The following is a 24,353-nucleotide window of genomic DNA, read 5'->3' as shown; positions in this document are numbered from 1 at the left end:
TTAATAAAAACTAACTACTAAAATATATACAAACTACAACTTATCTGATCAAAATATCTAAATATTTACATGAAATTTAAAAATAAAATGAAAAATTATTAAAATTACGTGCGACCGATCTTAAGTTTCCCGCCCTTTTTGAATAATTAACACTCGTACATACCTACTCTGTAGTTTATGGATACAGCCAGCAAACACACTTAAACATGATACAAGTTCCCACTACGTTTTCATTACGAAAAAAGGTCGGGCTATGCAAAATAGAATATCGTAAAAAATATTACATACTTAACTTTGCAAAAATCCTATTTAAAATATAGCATAACATAGGAGAGCAAATATTTTGAATGAAATTAGTGTATATACTTGTCGTCAGATAATTTATTGCTTTTTATCTCATAAGTGTATTGGTAACTGATAAACTAGTTTTTTTTTGTTATCTAAAAGTAACAGTCAATAGAAACCTTTTTATATGTTAAAATGTGCAGTAGAAAATTACTATGGGTGATTATTTTAAGACATGCATAAATCCGATACGGTAGATGACGTACAAAAAGTATGTCATTAGAGTTAATTGGTTGGTCAAAGTGCTTGGTTTAAGTTTGAAATTTATGTCATGGTGATTTTTGTTCTCTGTAATTGTTATTTAATTGGTAAGTACCTACCTTATCGAGAACCCAATTTTAGATAAGATTATAAAGATAAGCTTCTGAACGATATTTAAATTAGCTGTCTTTTATTATATTATTATCTCCGGAAATATCAAAATTATTTAAGAACTGCACTTTACTAGTTCTGTAGATGCCTTAATATTACTATCTATGTCGTAGGTATATTGTCAAAGCCGTGATATTACAATTTCACTAGTGATTTTATTATAAAACGGTAGATTGCCAATTGACTTCATTTCTTACAATTTAACAACATGGTTTTAGTGACATTGTAATGTCTAAGGGTTTAGTTGAAAGCTCCCAGGTGGCTTATTTTTTTTCGACACCTCCAACAAATATCGTTATATTTTAGCAAATGTATAATCTTAACATATTATATACTAAAACCTTCCTCGAGAACCACGCTATCCATTGGTGAAATCAGCAAACAGGTGCAGTAGTTTAGGACTTTATCGCGAACAGACAGACGCGGCGGAGGACTTTTTTGTGTGGACAGTTTTATAATATGTAGTGATATCACTAGTGAAATTGTAATACCACGGGTTTGACACTAACTACCTGCGATATCTATAACATTAATTTTAGCACGAAAACATTTTCTCACATTGAATTTTTTCAAAGCTGCTACATAGATAAATATATTGTAATAAATTAACATACAAACGCCACGTCACCCGGGTCGATCTTTTCTAAAAATAGTTCCAGACAACAGTGTCGTTACAAAAAGTTATGTAATTTATATCTATATTATTTATATTGAAACCGCATAAGGAAGTTCATTCCGCAGATTGGTTGTACGTGGGAGAGAGAGTTCTTTGAAAACCGCAATGAAGAGGAACGCCAGACATCCATATGGTGGGGATGACATCCTAATTTGTGGCGTGGCACGAAGGTGGAATTTGGTGGCAGCATGCCCCATAAGAAATGCGGTAGAAGACACACAATGAAGTGACGTCCTTACGCACCGCCAAAAGATCTAGTTTTTCACAGAGCAGTGGATCCGCGATAATTCAAGCAACTCTATGTTGCGGTCAAATGGTTCGAGCCGATACGGGGTGCGTCAAACCGGAGATGAGAGCAATACTCCATCTTATGTGGCCCGGACCTGCGCTTTGTAGAGCGCTAGAATGTGAGCCGAGCCGGCTTAAAATAGTGTCTCGCTCTGTTGATGGTCCCCAACTTTCTTCAAAGCCGATTTGGCTTTGCCTTCCAATTCACAAGTCGTATTTATTAAAAATAAAAAGTATAGCACTCACTTTTATATTCCGTTGAGAATCAAGTTTCATCAATTTGCCTTTGTCGCCAGCAATTACTTTAGTAAGAGGTGCCAAGTCTTCGACGTGCTTGGATATAAAACCCAAAGTAAACATGGATGATTCGTCATTACCTTTGCGGAACAGCACACCTATTTCAGAAATTGTGAATTTTAAAGAATTTTTTTTATTAATTTAATCTCTGCAATGACGCGACGAAAGAGAAAAAACGGCGCATAAAGTTTACACAGTAGGTATTCTGTTTGCGCTCTTTAAAACAATAATACTTTTAATTCAACAATTCTAATGCGATTCAAAAAGAATAACCACTATGATCTGTCAACAGTCAAAAGTCACTTGAAAAGTACCTACAAATTACTAAGAAACATATTTGCATGTCTATAATAATAGTCTTACATCAAACTAAAATATATTATAATATTTAATATGTTTTGGTTTGAATTGAAAGCTATGACTTCACAATATGGCGCAAAGTCGCTCCAATGAATCAGTTTAGTTACTTCAGTAGATAATAATAGTATTAAGATCTACCACAGAGCGTTTTTACACTTACACCATATAGGTACCTACCATACGCATCGGTGAAATTTTAATGAGTTAAGAGGCCAGTTAATAACTAAACCATGGATGATGAACACCGAGAAACATATTGTAAGACAAATAAGTTTTTGACGTATAATTAAATCTTACAGGGATTAAGTTGACCATGGTTAATTAAACCCCATTCCCCAATCTTCTCGTGAGAGATCTATTAAGACAAATAAGTTTTTGACGTATATTTAAATCTTACAGGGATTAAGTTGACCATGGTTAATTAAACCCCATTCCCCAATCTTCTCGTGAGAGATCTATTAAGACAAATAAGTTTTTGACGTATAATTAAATCTTACAGGGATTAAGTTGACCATGGTTAATTAAACCCCATTCCCCAATCTTCTCGTGAGAGATCTATTAAGACAAATAAGTTTTTGACGTATATTTAAATCTTACAGGGATTAAGTTGACCATGGTTAATTAAACCCCATTCCCCAATCTTCTCGTGAGAGATCTATTAAGACAAATAAGTTTTTGACGTATAATTAAATCTTACAGGGATTAAGTTGACCATGGTTAATTAAACCCCATTCCCCAATCTTCTCGTGAGAGATCTATTAAGACAAATAAGTTTTTGACGTATATTTAAATCTTACAGGGATTAAGTTGACCATGGTTAATTAAACCCCATTCCCCAATCTTCTCGTGAGAGATCTATTAAGACAAATAAGTTTTTGACGTATAATTAAATCTTACAGGGATTAAGTTGACCATGGTTAATTAAACCCCATTCCCCAATCTTCTCGTGAGAGATCTCGATAGAGGTAGCAAATTGATGTGTGATACATCATCTTTATCAGACCGACTATCCAGTTTATATTGTCCTTGCGAAGGGGACTTTAGTGAATTCCGACTCCTGTTGGTATGGAGCCAAGAGCGTAGCGAGGTAAGAGATGAAGAAGATAGAAAATGTTGGAATGGTCACAAATCATAAAGTAATAAACAAAAACAAAGTTGGTTCTATTCGCGGCGAAATTTTTAATTCTTGGTTTGTATACGCCTGCCCCCTCTAACAAAATTCTAGCTATGCCCTAATGGATGGCGCAATGCATTCGCTAAGAATATCACAGAGTAGGTATTTCATCTGAAGGACACAGTGTTAAATAATATTACAGTAACTAAGCAAATTTTTATCTTCCTATCTACTCTTTATCTTGTAAATTTTTTTAAATGAAAATAAGGAACGAGTCGAGCAGGACATTCAGCTGATGGTAATTGATAAGCCCTACCCATTACAATGAAGTACCGCTCTGGATTCTTGAAAAACCCTGAACGGCACTATAATTGCGCTCGTCACCTTGAGAGTTGAGAAATAAGATATTAAGTCTCATTTGTCCAGTTAATTCGCCCTTCAGACCGAAACACAGTAATGTTTACACATTACTGCTTAACAAAATTCAGAAATATGCGCCGTTGTGGTTCCCATAATCTGGCCGGCTTCCGGCGCAAAGGAATAGTGTCCAGAGTCCCACTGGTGAACTTATCTTGAGAGTAATTTTTGTCATAGCCTTGAGAAAAGTCTTGGTAGTTTCTGGTTTCTCGCAAAGCTTATTACTCCAGGCCAAGTTATTAAGGTAATTATTACTTTTTGGTATAAATCGGCCGCCATTCAGATCCTATGACAGGTCAATCTGCACCGTTAATAGCTATCGAATAAGCTGCCTTTGATTTCCCCATTTTCTGTCCACTTTAGTGTCCTCCTGGTCTCACAGAGAAGATTGGAGGGATGTTAAGCGATTTTGAAGCAGTAAACTTAGTCCCCCTGACTGTCCAACTGTATTAATATCATAGAATTACAATGTAGCAGCGTAAAGACCAACAAAGCATGCGAGAGTTAACTTTTAAATGTGCATTGTTTTGTCAACTAAAATCTAGAGAAAATAAAAATTGCTTTAACTACCAGGAATACATAAACTATAACAGTGTCAGTTCCGGCACAAATCGTGAAAGGTGGACGAAAACAATTCGCAGCTTGCAATCGCGTATATTAAACTAGTGGCTAATGTTGTTGTACCTACAGTCTACACTAAGGCTGAGAGAGAGAGACTTTGCTCAGATTTTACTCTGGTACGTAAAATTTAGCCAAGTGTAAGACTCGCATAATCTTTGATTTAGTTTTGATCGTCATTTGACTTTATTATGCTGAGCTTAAGCTAAGACAGCCCAATGCAAAAGTCAAGTTCTCGTTTTATCACACTAAGTTTACGTTAAGTTACGTAAGTAAAGTCTGAGCAAAGTTTAAGTATGCTCTATAAAGGGTGGTTTTTTGAGAGGGGCCGTGATGGCCAAGTCGGAAACTACGAGTTTTAGAGAAAAGTCGTAAAAGGAGTCATGCCCTCAATTTATAAGAAAACAATAACTGCATATTTAGATTTTTTAATTTCTTGAACTTTTGACGGAAATCGACACGAATGGGATGACTCCTTTCACGACTTTTCTTTAATAGTCGTAGTTTTCAACTTGGCCATCACCGCCCTTCTCAAAAAACCACCCTGTAGATATCAGCGTAAATGCATTCCGTGTATGCGCTACCTTTCGCTCCTGAGAGTTAACTTTCATGACATATGAGACACATGAAGAAGAACAACAACATCTTCTGAGAATTGAATGACTGCGCTCAAAGACCGAGGAGCGCGGCTTTTGTATATTTGCTTCTTTCTGTTCCTACCTGTAGTGTCAGTACTTCCAGCAGTGGGGTGATGACCGAACATGCCACAGTAGAACGCTGGCATACGAGTAGAACCGCCTATGTCCGAACCTAAAATAAAATAAAAATCTTCACTAAAAATATTAAAACTTAATATGGAACTTTATTGGAAGATATATTTAAACTAACTGAAATACGTTGACAACTTGCGAAGATATCGAAGTAATAAAAATGTAAAGTTGGTTAATTATATGAATCCCGCATCATATATCCCGCATCGGTCATAAAATTTTGTTTTTCAAATTTAATTTGTATATTGATCCTAGGAGTGAGGGTTATCACTTTAAAAATATAACATATTGTTTAATTATATAATTTTCTTCTTTAACTTATGCACCCTTAGTAGATTTTCTTTCGATAGATATCTTAGATTTGTACGGTGGGTAAAGACCGGTGTTACGGGGCGTCATGTAAATGTAACGCATATTTGAGTTTACAATGTATAATGTATTACGGAATAATGCTATGGAAGGAAAGAGAAAAAGTAGCGATGCGAGAGAGAGCGTTCGCTATCATTCTCTCTCTCCACTCTCCGCCCGCTGTCAGTTTTATGGCGAATCGATTGATTGCTTAGTAGTTACGAGTTAGTAGTCAGTGCCAACTATCGTGTCACTACACACGCCTCGACTAGTTGTCAAGACGATTGTCGATTTTTGGCTGTGATTATTTCTTGTACAAACATGTAGTCGGACAAAAAAATAACTATACTTATTTAATTTACAGAATATTTTTTTTGATTAGACAATAAGTTAGTAGATTCAAAGAATCCGAACACAATATGACATGTTGTATTAAATTAGAGAGCTTACGAATGTGAAACACGTGTGACCAAAGGGTTCGCGATCATGTTAACCGCAATATAACATGCTGGCAGCGAATGGTGCAATACGGCCCGAAAAACCGATTTATATCCTGTATAGCCGAGTGGTTAGCGATCCTACCTACTAAGCTAGAGGTCCCGGGTTCGAATCCCGGTAGGTGCAAGCATTTATATGATGAATATGGATGTTTGTTTCCGAGTCATGCATGTTTAAATGTATTTATGTATGTTTATATAAATTTATGTATGTTTAAGTAAGTATATTGTATTAAATATATCATTGTCTTGTAACCCACAACACAGGCTATATATGCTTAACTTGGGGCAAGATAATTTGTGTAAAAAGTGTGTCAATATTATTATATCCAAATACGGCCTGACAACTAAACTTGGTATTAGTTATACCGGAGAATAAACCAAAAATATACCTACTTAATGTTTACAAATAGACATTTTGCTTATTATTGGTTTATTCGGACGTAAAACGTTTCCATAACTTTAGATGTTATATTTACACAGGCTGATGGGTGTAGCGTAGGTGGCAGTGAGGGCTGCCTCAGCTCCGCTGGAGCCTCCAGGGGAGCGGCCCGTGTGATGGGGATTCAGAGTCATGCCGTACACAGGGTTGCGAGTCTCCTGCCTGAAATGGAATAAATCATAAATTTGTGCAAAGACTCACAGTTTGACAGAAATCATAGTTCGGAACCTGAACCTATAGAGAGAATATTTCCGCTCTTCGATTAATTTAATTATATTTTATTTTAATATACATGTGTACTTATTGATAGCAATAGCATAGTATATATATCAGCTAAAGCAGTATGGAAACTACGTACAAACATTCGAAACGACGCACGCACACAAGGCTAGGTCTCAACAAGGCCACTAAGCGACTAACGGCCGTTTTCAATAACGTATCTCTAGTTACGGATGCATTGCTGTCACTGTATAATGATAAGACCTTATCTATCCATAGTTATGTCCAATATAGTTATAGTTCAATGCTTTATGTCGATAAGTTATTGAAATGTAAGTAAGCGTAAAAGGATAGATTTGACTTACCTCTAGTAAGCTAAACTAAGGAAAGATAGGTTATTGAAAACGGCCGTAAGCGGACATTGCAGTGCTGTCCCCCTTTTCTACTTCCCGACATCAGATGACCCGTAATGTATTTTTCACCACTCCAGCACGAAAAGGGCGCTATTGCTACGTGAAAACTTGTGAAGCAAAGTGATCTAAATTTCGAACCCCACGTGACCATACATCCGGGAATTACTCCGCGTTAAGAAAATAAATAATTCTTCAATTATAGACTACTTCTCCAATACGTGATTTAAAGTCAACACTAGTAGCAAAAAATAACTTTGCACACTAGTTATACAAATAATGATTTTCTTTAATTTTTGTTATATTTCCATGTATATTCCTTCCATTTTCAACGTTATATATATATATATATATATATATATATATATATATATATATGTATGTATGTAGTTTTCATACTGCTTTAGCTGATACACATATATGTATACTGTGAAAATAGGGTGTGAGTGAGAAAGAATGGTAGTAATGCCATATTAGATTATTTCCTCACCTGAAAAGGCGTATAATACCACATAATAACTTGCAAATGATTTGATTTAAAGTGTACATCAGCTTCAATGGAATAACAGAAACGCTCATGCCAGATGGACAGAAGTACAAAGAAGATCTCCTACGAGGGAAAGTGTAAGTCTCTAAAAATAAATACCTGTTGTACCACAGAACAGTTTAAAGAGATGTAGTACCTGTAGCATAATCATTAACCTACACAAATTTAGCATCTAGTTCAAAGCCCGCACATGTTGTTTTGCCATATAAATTAAGAAGGTATCCCGCGCTCGCTCATTGTATGATTATGTAATGAAATGCCATTAACAGATACTCTATTATATAGAACAAAGCGGCCAAGTGCGAGTCGGACTCGCCCATAAAGGGTTCCGTAGCAGCAAGTAACATAATATAAAAGTTATACAGAAAGGAAAAAGATATTTAATTATTTAAATGGAAAAGGCAAAGAATCTTTGCTCAAAATCAACATTTTAACACTTTGGAAGTTTTCTCACGCAAACTATTGAGTTTAGAAAAAAATGATATTAAGAACCTCAATATCATTTCTGAAGACCTATCTACAGATACCCCACACGTATGGGTTTGATGAAAAAACAATTTTTGAGTTTCAGTTCTCAGTTTTATACCCCTATTGTTATATCATATCATTGTTTTATTTTCTATTTTTGCTAAAAATGTTAATGCGGTTCACAGAATACATCTAGTTACCCAGTTTCAACAGTATAGTTCTTATAGTTTTGGAAAAAAGTGGCTGTGACATACGAACGGACAGACAGACAGACATGAGTCTACGGAACCCTAATAAAGAAGTGAGCGTTACAATATGCATCCTTCAAGACACTTTTGGCACGTCACTACATAAACAATGAAAAAAGTGGCTGTGGCATACACGGACAGACAGACATGACGAATTTTTAAGGGTTCTGTTTTTTGCCTTTTGGCTAGGGAAAAAGGCGACCATCCATAACATTATCTACTATATGTATACAAACGCGATGACAGCATCGCGATGTCTCAAGCGTCGGTGGCGGAATAATTAGAACCTCAGCCTCCCCACTACTCGATCTTCGCCTACGTTTATACAACGCTTTACGGCCGTTCCCAATATTCAGTCTATCTCTTACTTGAGATAAAAATCATAACTATCGTTGACTTTTCTGTCTCAATAAACTTATCGACGGTAACCTTATCCGTGCACGCTGTCTGTCAATGGGACGACGTATAGCTTACCAGCGATAGAAGTTTGTATAATAATAATAATAATATTGACACACCTTTACACAAATTATCTTGCCCCAATTTAAGCTGGCTAATTTAAGCTGTTTATGGGTTACAAGACAACGATATATTTAATACAATATACTTACTTAAATATATATATACATACACATAAACATACATAAATACATTTAAACATCCATGACTCGGAAACAAACATCAATATTCATCATATTAATGCTTGCACCTACGGGCATTCGAACCCGGGAACTCTAGCTTAATAGGTAGGATCGCTAACCACTCGGCTATACAGGTCGTCAAATGGAAATTGTATGGAAAAAGGCAATTCACGCGTCCCAATATAAGGCGATAACAATGAGTTATCGAGTATATTGGTACAGCTTCAGATTAATGACAGCTGATTACTGACACTAGAAGGTAGTAATCTATCTCTATCTGTAGATAGTATATTGGGAACGGCCGTTATATGGTCGACAACGATCTTGTGACACTTCTATTTGTCGTTTACGTTATAATCATGCTTGTACTCCAGTATTTTTAACATAAACTAAGAATTAGGGAATATTCCCTATGAGAATGTGGTCTAGATGAGGGAAACGTGGATCATTTATTCTTCAATTGCCCTTTAACGCAATCTTAGTAAATATATTAAAATAAATAAGATTTAATTGTAAATATCACTAAGTACTTATATATATAATAAATAATTTAAGTAATTATATTTGTGTATGTCCCTTATAGTCTTAACAGCATGTATATTTGTTTCAGGTATAAGAAAATAAAACTTATTTCAATCTTTAGCACCGATCACTACCATTAAAATTAGTAAACAAATACTCTAAGCTTGGTGGTTTACTTAAACGCGAAAATGGCAAACTTGTGGTATACCTTCCACAGGAGCCATATTAGGAAGAATAGAATAGAATAGGACATCTTATCTCTCAGATGACGAGCGCAGTTGTAGTGCTGCAAAGAATTTTAGGGGTTTTCAATGGGCAGGACGTATCAATTACCATCAGCTGAACGTCCTGCTCGTCTCGCCCCGTATTATCATAAAAAAAATGATCAAATAACCGACATATATACTTATTTGTGCTCTTCAATAAAAAAAAATCATTGTCTTTTGGACAAACTTTAAGTATTTAAGACATAATTAATTTCAATTTAGAAGTCAGAAGTCAGAACTCAGAACTGTCTAATATATAAAATTTTCGTGTCATGGTGTTAAACATTGAACTCCTCCGAAACGGCTTGACCGATTCTCATAAAATTTTGAGTGCATATTGGGTAGGTCTGAGAATCGGACAACATCTTTTTTTCATCCCCATAAATGTTTAGGGTGGTCCACACGATTTTTTTTTAATTTTTTTTTGACATTTTTTTTTAAATTTGTTTGTTTATGAGTCAGCATTAAAAAATACATACAACTTCAAATTTTCACCCATCTACGATCAACAGTTACTTTTGTATCGCGATTTTAATATCGGCAATACAACGTTTGCTGGGTCAGCTAGTAATTCTATATAAATGTAAACCTAAGGTAATTTACATCTCTTTAAAGACTGTGACAGTCGTGAACACTTCGAAAAAAATAGCGGCGATCTGTTAAAAGCTATATTCAGCAACTGCGTGCGTTGCATTAAAAAAAAAGTGACAAGGATATCGCGAGTATAACATTTTATTGTAATTGTGTATTGTAGAGTCTTAAGGTATTGCTTTACGTTGGTTAAATTAAATGTAGCGGTAATTATTCGTTGTGTTTGGTGTATAATATTGTGAAGCCTACCAGTGGGAGGCTCCTTTGCACAGGATGCCGGCTAGATTATGGGTACAACGACGGCGCCTATTTCCGCTGTGAAGCAGTAATGTGTAAACATTACTGTGTTTCGGCGTGAAGGGCACCGCAGCTAGTGAAATTACTGGGCAAATGAGACTTAACTTCTTATGTCTCAAGGTGACGAGCGCAATTGTAGTGCCGCTCAGAAGTTTTGGTTTTTTCAAGAATCATGAGTGGCACTGCATTTTAATGGGCAGAGCATATCAATTACCATCAGCTGAACGTTCTGCTTGTCTCGTCCCTTATTTTCATAAAAAAAACATCTTTACTTGTGAATGTTTCTGGAAAATAAAAGACTTTGATTTTAGCTTCTCATGCACACTAAAGTAATAAACCTGGCCTGTTGTCATGCGTTGCCTAACAGTAAGGAAAATACTCTATCTAGTATAAATTATCTAAAATGTAAATAAATCTAAATCTTCCTTATTTAAGTATGATGTTTTCATTATACAATGGAGTTCTAAAATATCTGATATCTACAACTTAAAAGATTACCATATCAACAATTCCGGCAGGTTAGTGGCGGCCAATGGTATTGCTCCGGCTTTTTTCATGAGGACCACCGCCTCACTGTCTTCAACAGCCACCTCGTTCTTTTTGGTCAACGTGCCCAATGTCATAGGCATTCCTTTGATTGCCTGGGATTCTTTTGTTGTGAATGGGACGCCTGGTTCAAAGAAATTGTTATACAAATTCATGACTCTACAAATTCAAGTTTCAATTTAAGACTATACAAATTCATCGAACTAGCGCGAACGAAAATACTTAAATATTTTGACAAATTATATTTGCTTTTGAGACTAATTCGTCATAATCCGTTGGGTCATTTAGTCATTATAAAGTAATAGGCCCGTATTCCAGAAGGAATCAATATGTAATCATTGATCACATGTCTTTTTTCACTGTCTTCATAAGCGTGCATAAAAGAGGCAAAATAGACTTGTGGTGACACATTACATCATCGCATGCGTAGTCTGCCGAGTATAGTAACCTAATATAACGATAAGTTGCTCAAATTATTCGTTTCGTGGTTGTTCCATAACACTCGTCGCGGATCCACCTTTAGGATCGAGCTCTCGCTTTATAATATTGTCATCATCATCACCATATCAGCCTGAACGGCTGCTGCCACAAAGGCCTCCCCTAAAGATCTCCACTACGTAAAATGTCGGTGATTCTTAGCCCCTCTACCCCGTCGCTTATGTGGCTGCTACTTTGGCCACCACGATAGGCCGACGACTGGGAGTCGGGGCCTTACATTGTCTGTTTTAATTTGGGGCGGAGGGGGGGTCCTATAATCTCCACGCTTGTCAAGCGGTTTGACGATTGTAGTAGATGGTGATGCTCCCTCGGAAGTATGCTAGTAGTCATTTGTATCTCTTAGTAGCCTCTTACGACACCCACGGGAGGAGATGGGGTGGTGCTATTACGAGCGATATGGATTGACTAACATAATATATTGCGTAATCCAGCAGACAGCCTACTCGATGACGCAATGTGTCACGATTATGGATCGTAATACGTATGTTGAGACACATTTTAGAATACAAATCTTAGACTGTTAGAAAATAAAAAGATTGATTGTCTTACGCCTTGTCTATGTATCTACAGATAAAGTTCTTCCCTTCACTCTCGTCTCACACATACTCGTTTCTCTTTTGTTCTATAACTTTCTTTAGTTTGCCATTGTTTATTATATCTGAACCTGGCATTATGTGCGGGTGTGCCTGTAGCTTTACCGGCACCAACACTCTTTAAGCCGGAGAACAATTTTTCTGTGGTACGTTACGGTGATAGGTACAGTTTTAGTTGATAAAACTGTTCAATAGGTGGAAGGACTACATTTACATTTAACGTACGTATTTTTATTTATTCTCACCAAGGAATGGTTTCTTAGCCTGCTCCTCCGACAACCCTTGGGAGATTTGACGGTCTACTTCTCTTGCATCCTCAAGTGCCTCTTCGTATCTTGCAGTTGTGATTGCATTTACAATCGGGTTCACCTAAAAGAATTATTCATTAGTTTCTTTAAGTCATGAAATTATAATTTTAAGACCCTAAGTAGTTGTTTGTTCCTCTAATACGTAGATTTATGAAAAAATTACTACGACTTTCTGGACGAAATTTGAAAATGATTTCAATAATAACAAAATACTTCATTCTTGATTGAAGTCGGCTAGAATTAATTCAATATTCGTGGGTGTATTAGCTAAACGCCGCGCCGTTTATAAATATAAAGTGAAAAACATCTTTGCTTTTTTAAAGTTATTTTTGTCTTGAGCATTGCGCTTTCAGCCAATTGCATTTGTTAGAACCAATAATACTGTCGCTTCATTGTGTGTCTTCTACCGCATTTATCACGGGGAGTGCTCCGAAGAGCTGTTTAATCTGATTCCTGCCGCCGAATTCCACCTTCGCACGACACGCCACAAGTTAGGATATCATCCCCACCATCTGAATGTGTGGCGTTCCTCCACAGTGCGGTTTTCAAGACAATTTCTTCCACGTATTACAAAGCTGTGGAAATAGCTACCTTGTGCGGTGTTTCCGGGAAGATACGACATGGGTACCTTCAAAAAAGCGCGTACACCTTCCTTAATGGCCGGCAACGCTCTTGTAATTCATCTGGTGTTGCAAGAGAATGTGGGCGGCGGTGATCACCTAACACCAGGTGAGCCGTACGCTCGTTTGTCCTCCTATTCCATAAAAAACAAAAATACTATGGATTGAACTCCCTTGCAGTCGCATGGCCGATTGAAATAAATGCTTAAATGTTTACAGGTAATATGACGTGATATGGGCAAATGAGTAGTACCTGTAATTCTTCTTCTCTTGCATTATTACTAAGCTTCAGGTATATTTTACGGCACTAAAACTCTTTTGAGTCTAGAATAATTCCGGTAGCTAATCAATACGCTCGTGTGACGCTAATCCTATTAAAATTAAATTTCAAGATGGCGTGAGGCGTCCTATGAGGATTAATTCCACAGATTCTTGACTCTTGTACTTACCAATTTAATCCTTTCTATAACAGCTTTAACAAGTTCTTCAGACTTCAGTTCTTTCTGTTTGATTTTCCTCGCCAGCGTGACAGCACTCTCCGCTAGCATGGCGTGCTCTTTGTCCAAATCTGGTATAATCTCCTTTTTATCATCCCAGTACAAAGAGAATATAAAGTCAATCAGTTTATCGAAGAAGAGGCGGAAGTATGCCAGAATTGTTTTGCACACCGACATCTTTGGTCTTCAAATCTGTAGGACATATTATATGATTGATGTACTATCTTAGTACACAGTCACAAAAAATTGTAACATTAATATGAGATTAAGAGAGTGGGAGGACCCTTTGCACACGATACCGGCTAGATTATGGGTACCACAACGGCGCCTATTTCTGCCGTGAAGCAATAATGTGTAAACATTACTGTGTTCCGGTCTGAAGGGCGCCGTAGCTAGCGAAATTACTGGGCAAACGAGACTTAACATCTTACGTCTCAAGCTGATGAGCGCAATTATAGTGCCGCTCAGAGTTTTTGGGTTTTCCAAGAATCCTCAGCGGCACTGCATTGTAATGGGCAGAGCGTAAAAATTACCATCAACTGAACGTCCTGCTCGTCTCTTCCCTTATTTTCATAAAAAAAGAAATGATTTATTACTGCTGTTTATTTATTATTATATTGCTAAAAGGAATATAAGCATTGTGCTAGTTTTGACAAAATTATTATACGGACGTGGAAAAATTCACACCAAAGACAAGGAATATAATTGTAATATTAGAAGTAAGAAAAGTTTTGTTTTTTTTTTTTATGATAATGAGGGACGAGATGAGCAGGACGTTCAGCTGATGGTTATTGATACGCCGTGCCCATTACAACGCAGTGCCGCTCAGGATTCCCGAAAAACCCAAAAATTCTGAGCGGCACTACACACAATTGCGCTCGTCACCTTGAGACATAAGATGTTAAGCCTTATTTGCCCAGTAATTTCACTAGCTACGGCGCCCTTCAGACCGAAACACAGTAATGCTTACACATTACTGCTTCACGGCAGAAATAGGCGCCGTTGTAGTACCCATAATCTAGCCGGCTTCCTGTGCGATGGAGCCTCCCACTGGTGCGATATACAGATATATATCTAGTAATGCAGCAAAGTCATAAACTTATTTTGTTACAAAAAAGATGATATTCAAGAACGTGATCTTGATACTGTCATGTAAGTCCTATTGATATCATAATATGTATAAAAACATTAGGGAACGAAACTGTAAAACTACAAAATATAATATTGCCGCCACAAGAACTGCACTGTGACAAGCTTCCTGTTATATTAAATTACCACAAAATAAACTAATAATTAATAAATTTAATTAAACAATACGCCCTATTCTTTTTTTTTGTCGGCTATAAAGCACAACCTCGCCGCTTCGCGTTCGAGGCGTGCAATTTTTATCACTATTAAAACTTACACAGCGCTTTCTAACCAAGAATATGATGATGAAATCATGAAAAATGTCAGCTAGGAAATAGGAGTGTCGAATTCGAGTAGGAATTATGGTAATTTGGATAGTGATAAAAAATATATGAGTATGTAAGCATGTTTATTGTATTAATTAATATCGTTGTTTAGCCATATTTAGTGTGGGACTAGATAATTGTGTGAAAGTATGATAATATTATACTTGATTTATGTAAAAATATCATACTGTGTAGATAAGTTATACCGTAAATAAATTAAAACATTACTGTTATTATTAACGTGCTAAAATATACAATAATTAATATGAATGAGTGTGAATGTAAAATCACTGTTAAGGAGGTCATTGAACTGTGTGGTAGTAGTTAGAAGGTTGTGCAATAGTTGCTTCATGTGCGTTAGTTACCAGCCTAAACACAATCGGATTTGGTAAGGCCGGACCATCGGACGGTCCGGTGGGCGGCACGCACCAATTGGACTGCCGTCGAACTCGGTACGGTTCGGACGGTAATAATAACAATTTTGTGTTGGGGACCCATCGAATAGGGTCTGCTACCAGACCGCATCCGATCGTTGGGCCGTACCAAATCCGATCATGTGTTTAGGCTATTACAACTAACAAGTTGCCATCGTGCATCTATGCAATACACGTTATTACGTTATTGGCCTATTTTGTATTGTTTAACATTTGGTTCCAGTTACATTATGAAATATGTAACAAAATCATTGTATTTCTTTTATGCGAGTACATATTAATAATTATGTCAGTAATCACGAAGTTCGCGTAGAATCCTTACACAAACAATTAATTCAAGCTCTTAAAATTGATGCATCCAATATACGATTTATATTTATACAATTTATTTTCTATTACTTTTTGTTTCTATGAAATATTTAATATTTAGAACGCTTTTAATATGATTCATATATCGGTGGCAGCACCTTTCAAACTAATTTGTTATGTCGGTATCACGGACTAGTAAAAAAAGGAAGGACTCCGCGCCGTGATATTAGCAAGTGAAGCACCTTTGTGCTAGTGTGTGTGCGGTTACGGGGTATACAAGTTACACAATTTTTTCTCCCTTAAATAATCATATATCCACAAATACTTTTATAGTATTGTTTTTACACTTTTTCAAAACGCACGACGGCATTTTTAAGATATTTTATTGCGACGCAAACTGATCTGTCACAGACGATGGCAAATATCATAATGGCGGCCGATCGGCTTGTATTAGTGTAAGTGTATGCGTGGGGCTATGTATTTACACGTTTACCGGCTTGTTTTGGTGCCTTACTGTTGTGTAAGGTGACACGGAGTCCTTCTTATTTTACTCGTCCGTGGTCGGTATGTGTATATTATTATTTATCACTGTGACAAATTCACTACTTCTTTCCTTGGTATTATTACTGTATGTGTATGCTTAAATTATATGTATATTGATAATACCACCTACTATTATCTTATCAACAAAATCTATTTCAGTTTAGCCAGTACAGGTTGCCTGGAAGTAATCGATCTTAATCGATAAGGCCGCCTGTTGCTTGTTATGAATTTTAGATTTTGGTTATATTCAATTATTTTGTTGTGTGCAATAAAGATATATTTCTTTCTTCATTTTTTTATATTACAATAATTACTATTGTCAAATACTAATTGATTTAAAAGAGTGGCCGCCGAGATTCTTGTGTTTAACAAGTGAGAGGCTCCTTTGCACAGGAAGCCGGCTAGATTATGGGTACCACATCGGCGCCTATTTCTGCCGTGAAGCAGTGATGTATAAATATTACTGTGTTACGGTCTGAAGGGCGCCATAGCTAGTGTAATTACTGGGACAATTAATTACAAATGAGACTTAACATCTTATGTCTCAAGGTGACGAGCGCAATTGTAGTGCCGCTCAGAATTTTCGGGTTTTTCAAGAATCCTGAGCGTCACTGCATTGTAATGGGTAGGGCGTATCAATTACCATCTGAACGTCCTGCTCGTCTCGTCCCTTCTTTTCATAAAAAAATATGTTGTCACGAGCTCTACTTTTTCCGAACCTATTATGGTAGATTAGATTCTGTATTTTATGTTATATAAAATATTTTTATCAACGATTCAAAAGCGCTTTAAGTATCCATCCTATGTGATTTCAGTCAAGACTTTGATTAATAAGTCAAAAGTTTTTCTGATGGAATGACGCTGGTGGCTTGGGCACGGGCAAGGGCGCTGGTGTGGGACGCGACTTGCGTCGACACTCTGGCTTCTTCTCATGTCCAAGTTACGTCAGTTGGTGCTGGTGCTGCTGCTTCGACTGCCGAATTTTAACATCGAAGCACTGCCGCCGCTTTGGAAACAAAATATAGCTGGCTGAGAGAGAAAAGAAACGGCCCATAAAACTCTCCCAGAACTCTAACAAGCGCTCCTTTTAAAAAAAAATCACTTTGTACAAAATCGACTGAGTATGTTAAAATATAATTAAAAACACATTACTTCTAGTTATACAATAATGAAAGTCACAACGGCAAATCGGTGACGATTTTTGAGAAAGTTTATTTAATTTTCATAATAAATTTTCAGAAAGATTATTTAATTTTCATTATTATACTGGCAATAAATTGTCATAATATTTTTTTTGTATGTCTGTCTATAAATCAAACCGGTATAATGAACGAACTGGCAGCCTGTAGCGCAAAAACCATTTATTAATGTTAGCAGCATGATCCCATAGCAATATGCGAGATGCTGTGAAAATTACTTACTAATTTGGCCGTAACAACATTAGTTTACTTTCTAATCGTTCTAAAGGCATGTGCAGCAGTACTGAGTCTATCTGCTAGTTGGGCCATATTATATTATGTGGACCCCATTGAAGCTTTCATCTAACGTGATACCTAATAAGACCGTAGTGTCCACAAGCTCCAATGTCTCGTCTTTTATAAGTATTGTGGCTTGTACTTTAAAAATAAGATAAGTATCGTTATTCATTAGCATCCAATTCATTCGACGGCTATCGTTTACCAAAAAAGGTTAGTCGTTAAGATAGACAATAAACATGAAAGAACCGAGAATAGAACCCTGCGGAACACCTATCGTCCTACAGGTGTACCAGAAAATAGATTGTGAATAACATTTGTGAACGGTGATTAACGCACTGTAGAAATTTATTTAGCAAGAATAAGAATAAATTTATTTAAATCGAATAAGAATAAATATATTAAATTGTTATGATATACATAATCGTTCGATTACCATAATTTTAAGATGTGCATTGTGCATGAACCTCTAAGCTGCATGTGAAGTCCTGGTACACGATGCTAGGATGACATATGATTTCAACCGCTATGAAAGACATTACAGTCACCGCTACCATCTGTATGCTCTCCTGATGTCTATGTAGTAATGCGTCGTGCACATGACGTAAGAATATATGAAGGTATACTCGCGTCATACATAAGATTAACCCTTCTTCAACTATGATCGCTTGGTACTGACAAATCTTAAAGCTAAAAGACTGAAGGCTTTCTATCTCATTCCCTTAATCCGCCGGCTTAATCTTCTATATTTACTCGTTTGTGTCTCATCGAGTTTCAAATCACAACGATTCTAAAGAAGTTTCACTACAATAATTATAATAGATTTTACAAGATGTTAATATGTATAACTAGAATTTGTTTGTCAGTGAATCACCACAACGGACAGAAATTGTAGGTATCGTGGGATCACATTAGATTATGAATAAATTATTTCGCTTGGCAGTGACAATTGAGACGGTGCCATCAGTAAATTTGAAAATACTGTAAAAATCCCATCACATGATTTCTTGCACATTTGCTCCCTTCATATATAAAAATATCGATATCACATTATCACCTACTAATTAAATGAAAAACACCGTATTACATTACAGTATATTTGTATCATTTAAATAAAATACTTTTTAATGGATTAAAATGCGTGTAAGTTACACTTTGTCTTTACATTAGTTTTTGTGTTTCATTTTAATTTTTACCTTTTCAGAGCATGTTTTCAGGGGGACAGTCTATAAAAGAAGAATGCAAAAACACAGTTACAGTTACACTCGTCTTAATCCTTTAAAAAGTATTTTATTTAAATGAGTAAAACTCGCGTGAATCAAAGAAAATACTATGTCTATGTCATTTATATGTACTACATATTGGCATCAAAAGAATTTTGTGATAGTCCGTTAATGGTTGACATAAAACATCATCATTAATTTATTCTTACCTCATAGTGAAAAAAAAAGCCGATAATTATAAATTATGCAATGACCTCATCTTTTACTTTATTACTTAAAATGTTTTTTTAATGTATGTTAATGAGAAGTCATTAAAACATGAGAAACAACATACTTAGTCAACATAGTAGACGTCCTTGTATAGGTTCATTGAAGTTAACGGCTGTTTCATCTACGCATGCATAATATAAATGCTTATAGCCCAAACACATGGTCGGATTTGGTTCGCCGTCGTACTCGGTGCGGTCCTTACGGTAATAATAATCATTTTGTGCTATGGACAATGCGACATACCATCGAATATGGTCCGGTACCAGGGGGCCTACTCCTAAAATCGATATTCGATATATCGTGGCATTATTCGTGTCGAATTCTACTCTTAGTTACATCGTATTCAATGTCGAAACGATGATTGAACGAACGAAACATTATTCGGTATTATCGGTCCTAACCCTACTCTTAGTTGAAAATAGCAGACACGATTAATCGAATTTGACAAATAATCAAACGTCACTTTTATGATAATATCAACGACACCTTCTAGGCTGTCGCTGCTATTATCGTTTTAAGTTGTATATATATATTTGCCATATAATATACATACTTAATAAATATTCTTAAAGTAATTATATGTGATTTACTATTCAACAGGATTTTTATACTACCAAGTAATTTAAGTCATTTTGTTGATCGTTTATGCGTAGAAAGTAATGCAAATGGCCGCCTGAGCAATAGGAAGTCAACGAGAAGGGTGGAGTTACTTTTTCTTACATTTTATTATCCGCAAGTTTTGGATTATATATTCAATTTTAAATGGACATATTATATTCATAACATAATTTTTGAATATTTATATTTTGTGTAAATGATGCACAGAGTCTGTCATGGTCCTTAGCGCCTAAACTATGTTTTGACTTTTGACACTTAGCAGCCACATAGCACAGATAATATTTAGTTTTTCAAGGTTTGCGCATAATTCATTCAATCTAACATCGTAATAAAAATCTAAATATAAGTCTATGGTTACGATGTTGTTACGATAAACGATATGGAATACGAACATTTGTTAGAGTAGGGTAGGTGCGATTTATTCGGGGTGTTATCGTATCGTTCCGAATATATCGCAGTCGATTTTGCGAGTAGACCTCGAGCCCGCGTCCCATGGTTTGGCCGTACTAGATCCGATCATTTATTTAAAGCTTTACTCTATGACAGGACCGTCAATTAATATACATTTATTGATAACTTAATTATTTTGTCATCTGCTGCCTATTTGATAACCAATTCATGATAGGTATTTGTGGCTTCAGTGATTATTGACCGCCCGGGATTTGGGGTTCTGGCGTTAGTTCGTCAATAGACCATTTGTATAAGTTCCAGCTACCATAAGCCTCTTGTAACATATTTTTACTGAACCATAACCAACGGAGGAGAATTGAAAGCTAGGTAGCTGAAGCACGTTACGTTATGGATACTTCTGAGGGCGTGAACTTTAGTCAACTACAATGAAGAGTTCGTGGAAGTTTACTTTTCGCATAGTCTAGCGGCGGCTTAATAGCCGGATCCACACCGAACGATCCAAAATGGATCGGCGATCCCGCGATCCGCGATCCAGATCGTGATGCGTGGAGCGTGGATCGTACTATGCCGATCCAACAGCAATCTTTTGCGATCCTGACTGTGTGCTCCAACACGCTCCTGCCGATCCATACTGAATCAGTTGAACTTTGTCTAGCTATGGAGTCACATGTGCAACGACGACGGCGACAAATAGCTCTAGCAGCAACAAGCTATATTTTAGGTCTGCTCTAATATTGCTCATTTCGCGAATAATTTGCCGCCAAGAATCTTCTCTTACACCTCTATTGGTGTAATTGGTATCATTAGGATCCCATAAACATTTATTCTCCCTATAAACGGATATTAACCGGATACATTGCGAATTATCCATGGCGCGCGGCGGATCACGCAATTAAAAAAAAACAACCGTCCACACCGCATGCGCCAAGCGGGCCAAGGCCGCGGGCCAGGCCCCTTTGAGCGTGACCAAAAAACCGACAACAAATGGATCACACGCGGCGGGGAGCGCGTGCTCCCCGCCGTGAGCATGTATCGCGCGCGGCATGTCCTCCACCGCCTGCACATTTGGATCGCGCTCAAGCCGTGCGTGATTGGAGCGCGGTGGATCGTTCGGTGTGGATCCGGCTAATGATATAAGGATGTTACAAGACCGTTAAGGTAACACGCTCGGACTAGTAAAAATAAAACGCCTCCGTGTCACCTTACATAACAGTGTAGCACCAAAACAAGCCGATTAACGTGTAAATACATAGCCCCACGCACACACTTACACTACTACAGGCCAACAGGCGGCCATTACGAGAATTGTCATCGTCTGTGACAGATCAGTTTGCGTCTCAATAAAATATTTTAAAAATGCTGTCGTGCGTTGTGAAAAAGTGTAAAAACGATACTTTATAAGTATTTGTGGCCATATATGATTATTAAAGGGAGAAAAAATTGTGTAACTAGTATCCCCCGTAACCGCACACACTCTAGCATAACGGTGCTTCACTTGCTAATATCACGGCGCGAAGTCCTTCTTTTTTTACTTGTCCGTGGGTAACATAGTCTGTGTTCCCCTTTGTATATGTATATGGTTTTCAAAAATTAAATTAGAGGAGTCAACAAGTAGGTGGAGTGCGAGGCTCCTTTGCACACGATATCTGTATTGAAGCAGTAATGTGTAAGCATTATTGTGTTTGGGTCTGAAGGTAGCCGTAGCTAGTGAAATTACTGGGCAAATGAGACTTAACATCTTATGTCTCAAGGTAACGAGCGCAATTGTAGTGCCGCTTAGAATTTATGGGTTTTTCCAGAATCCTGAGCGGCACTGCATTGTAATAAGGCAGGGCGTAACAATTACCATCAGATGAACGTCCTGCTCGTCTCGTCCCTTATTATCATAAAAATAGAAAGGTACTTACAAGTTACACTGCTTTAAGGAAGAAAAATGGTTTGAAAAATTATTGCTCATAAAAAGCATTACATTTGAAATAAACCAGTAAGTACAGGTAATTAAAAGACCATAAATCAAAATAGATTGTTAATTTATGGCATAGATATTATTAAATGATTGTACTAAAATTAATATTATACTTTAATATGTCTATGATCGTCAATTATCTATCTGTGTGCCAAATGCAATCGACTTTTCATCTATCTAATATATATAAATATATATTTACGGCCATTTTCAATAACGTATCTCTAATTCTCTAGTTACCTTAGTTAGTTGTTGTCACCTTTTAATGACAAGATCTTATATATCCATAGTCATGTCCAATATAGTTATAGTCCAATGCTTTATGTCGATAGGTTATTGAAATATAAGTAAGCGTAAAAGGATAGATTTGTCTTACCACTAGTAAGTTTAACTAAGGATAGATAGGTTATTGAAAACGGCCGCTAATCTATTTTTATACGTTTGTCACCTTACATCTTTGCTGTTTACAAGGACCTACCTACCTATATCAAGACGTAAGTTTATATATTTCAATAATATTAAGTATTTATTATTATTATGCCAAGAATATGCATGGATTACATCATAAAATAACTACAATATACGTCATTCACATTTGACAGAAGTGAAATAGCAAGGTTATTAATTCGAATTTAACTATGCTCAGCGAGCCAGTGTCCCTTAGCCCACGTGAGCCAACTTTATGACGACTCCGAAAAATATTTTCACTTAAATATATATATACATAAGTAACGTAATAATTAAAAAAGACAATATACCTATATACCTATTTAAAATATAATTAGTTAGGTAGTAGTAGTAACTAACTACTAATTATTATGATTACTTCATAGCCAGTCATGTTTATGCAAGGTTGCGTAATATGTAGGTACCTACACTAGATATATTTGTCTATTAATTTATATTTTTAACTTTATTAATCATCAACTATTTATTATTCACCTATCGTAATAATATTATGTCGTCCCGACCACTTGATGGCATAATATTGATTCAATATTTGAATATATAAATAATGAATTGCCTAGACATATTCAAAATAGGATGTAAAATCACATATTGACCGACAAAAACTACCACCCATAAAAGGAGACAGACAAAAATTCTATAAACTACTTACCTATTTTGGCTTTCTTTAATATGTGTAGAACACAATGCAATTAGTATGATTTTAGAAAAATATTCAATGTATAATTTATACTTTGAAAGAATTTTATTACACGTATAGAATAGATTTCTTAGATAAAGTATAATATTATGTAAGTACTCACTATGAAACGTACGAATAATGTTTTGATAATCCTAAAGATAAAAGTGCATAATATCCGGTAAAACACACACGGAGGTTTGACACTAGCGTTATCAACGCCGGCTCGCTAAACTGTGTAAACTAAAACCGAGTTATAGATGTAATGATGGAGTAAAGCACGTGTAGGCTACACGCATGAAGGCGGAATGGCGAAACACACGTACAGTTAGAACTTGAAGACTCACTTGTCATTTGTAAATACATACACACACATATTTACACTTGTACATATAGATTACACAATATCGCCGGCGAGTGTATTGTCTCTTATTGTCAAAAGTCCACCGGACTATAATATATACAATATAAAACCGAAAAAGTTGTCAATGAGGTGAAGTAGTAAGAAAGTCATTACCACTCGTAAAATAATAAGCTTTGATATAGGTACCTATAGCAATAATGAAAATGTAAATATTATATCGTGTAATAATCTCAAGGCTCAAATGTTTCCATTATTCGAAAATTTAAAATAGATAAATTTTAATTGAACAACAAAAGCAAAGTTTTAAAGATAAGATCGGTCAGT

The 24,353-nt window shown here is 36.2% G+C and overlaps 1 protein-coding gene across 2 annotated transcripts in view; it reads right to left on the bottom strand.

Annotated features, from left to right (window-relative positions):
• Positions 1-23,974, bottom strand: part of LOC126965241 (fatty-acid amide hydrolase 2-like) — a 40,401-nt gene extending 16,427 nt beyond the window's left edge. Inside the window, exons 1-7 of one of the 2 annotated variants that reach the window (XM_050808737.1) lie at positions 23,790-23,974; positions 13,768-14,007; positions 12,636-12,759; positions 11,252-11,423; positions 6,582-6,706; positions 5,208-5,297; positions 1,928-2,076 (exon numbers count right to left, since the gene is read on the bottom strand). In XM_050808737.1, the coding sequence (XP_050664694.1) occupies positions 1,928-2,076; positions 5,208-5,297; positions 6,582-6,706; positions 11,252-11,423; positions 12,636-12,759; positions 13,768-13,992 (885 nt within the window). In that variant the 5' untranslated portion in view covers positions 13,993-14,007; positions 23,790-23,974. The other variant, XM_050808738.1, reaches the window with a different exon arrangement.
• Positions 23,975-24,353: the final 379 nt, after the last annotated feature.

This window comes from Leptidea sinapis, chromosome 7, assembly GCF_905404315.1.
Source record: "Leptidea sinapis chromosome 7, ilLepSina1.1, whole genome shotgun sequence".
In the NCBI taxonomy this organism is placed as follows: domain Eukaryota; kingdom Metazoa; phylum Arthropoda; class Insecta; order Lepidoptera; family Pieridae; genus Leptidea; species Leptidea sinapis.
This window is presented reverse-complemented; position numbering and strand designations above follow the sequence as displayed.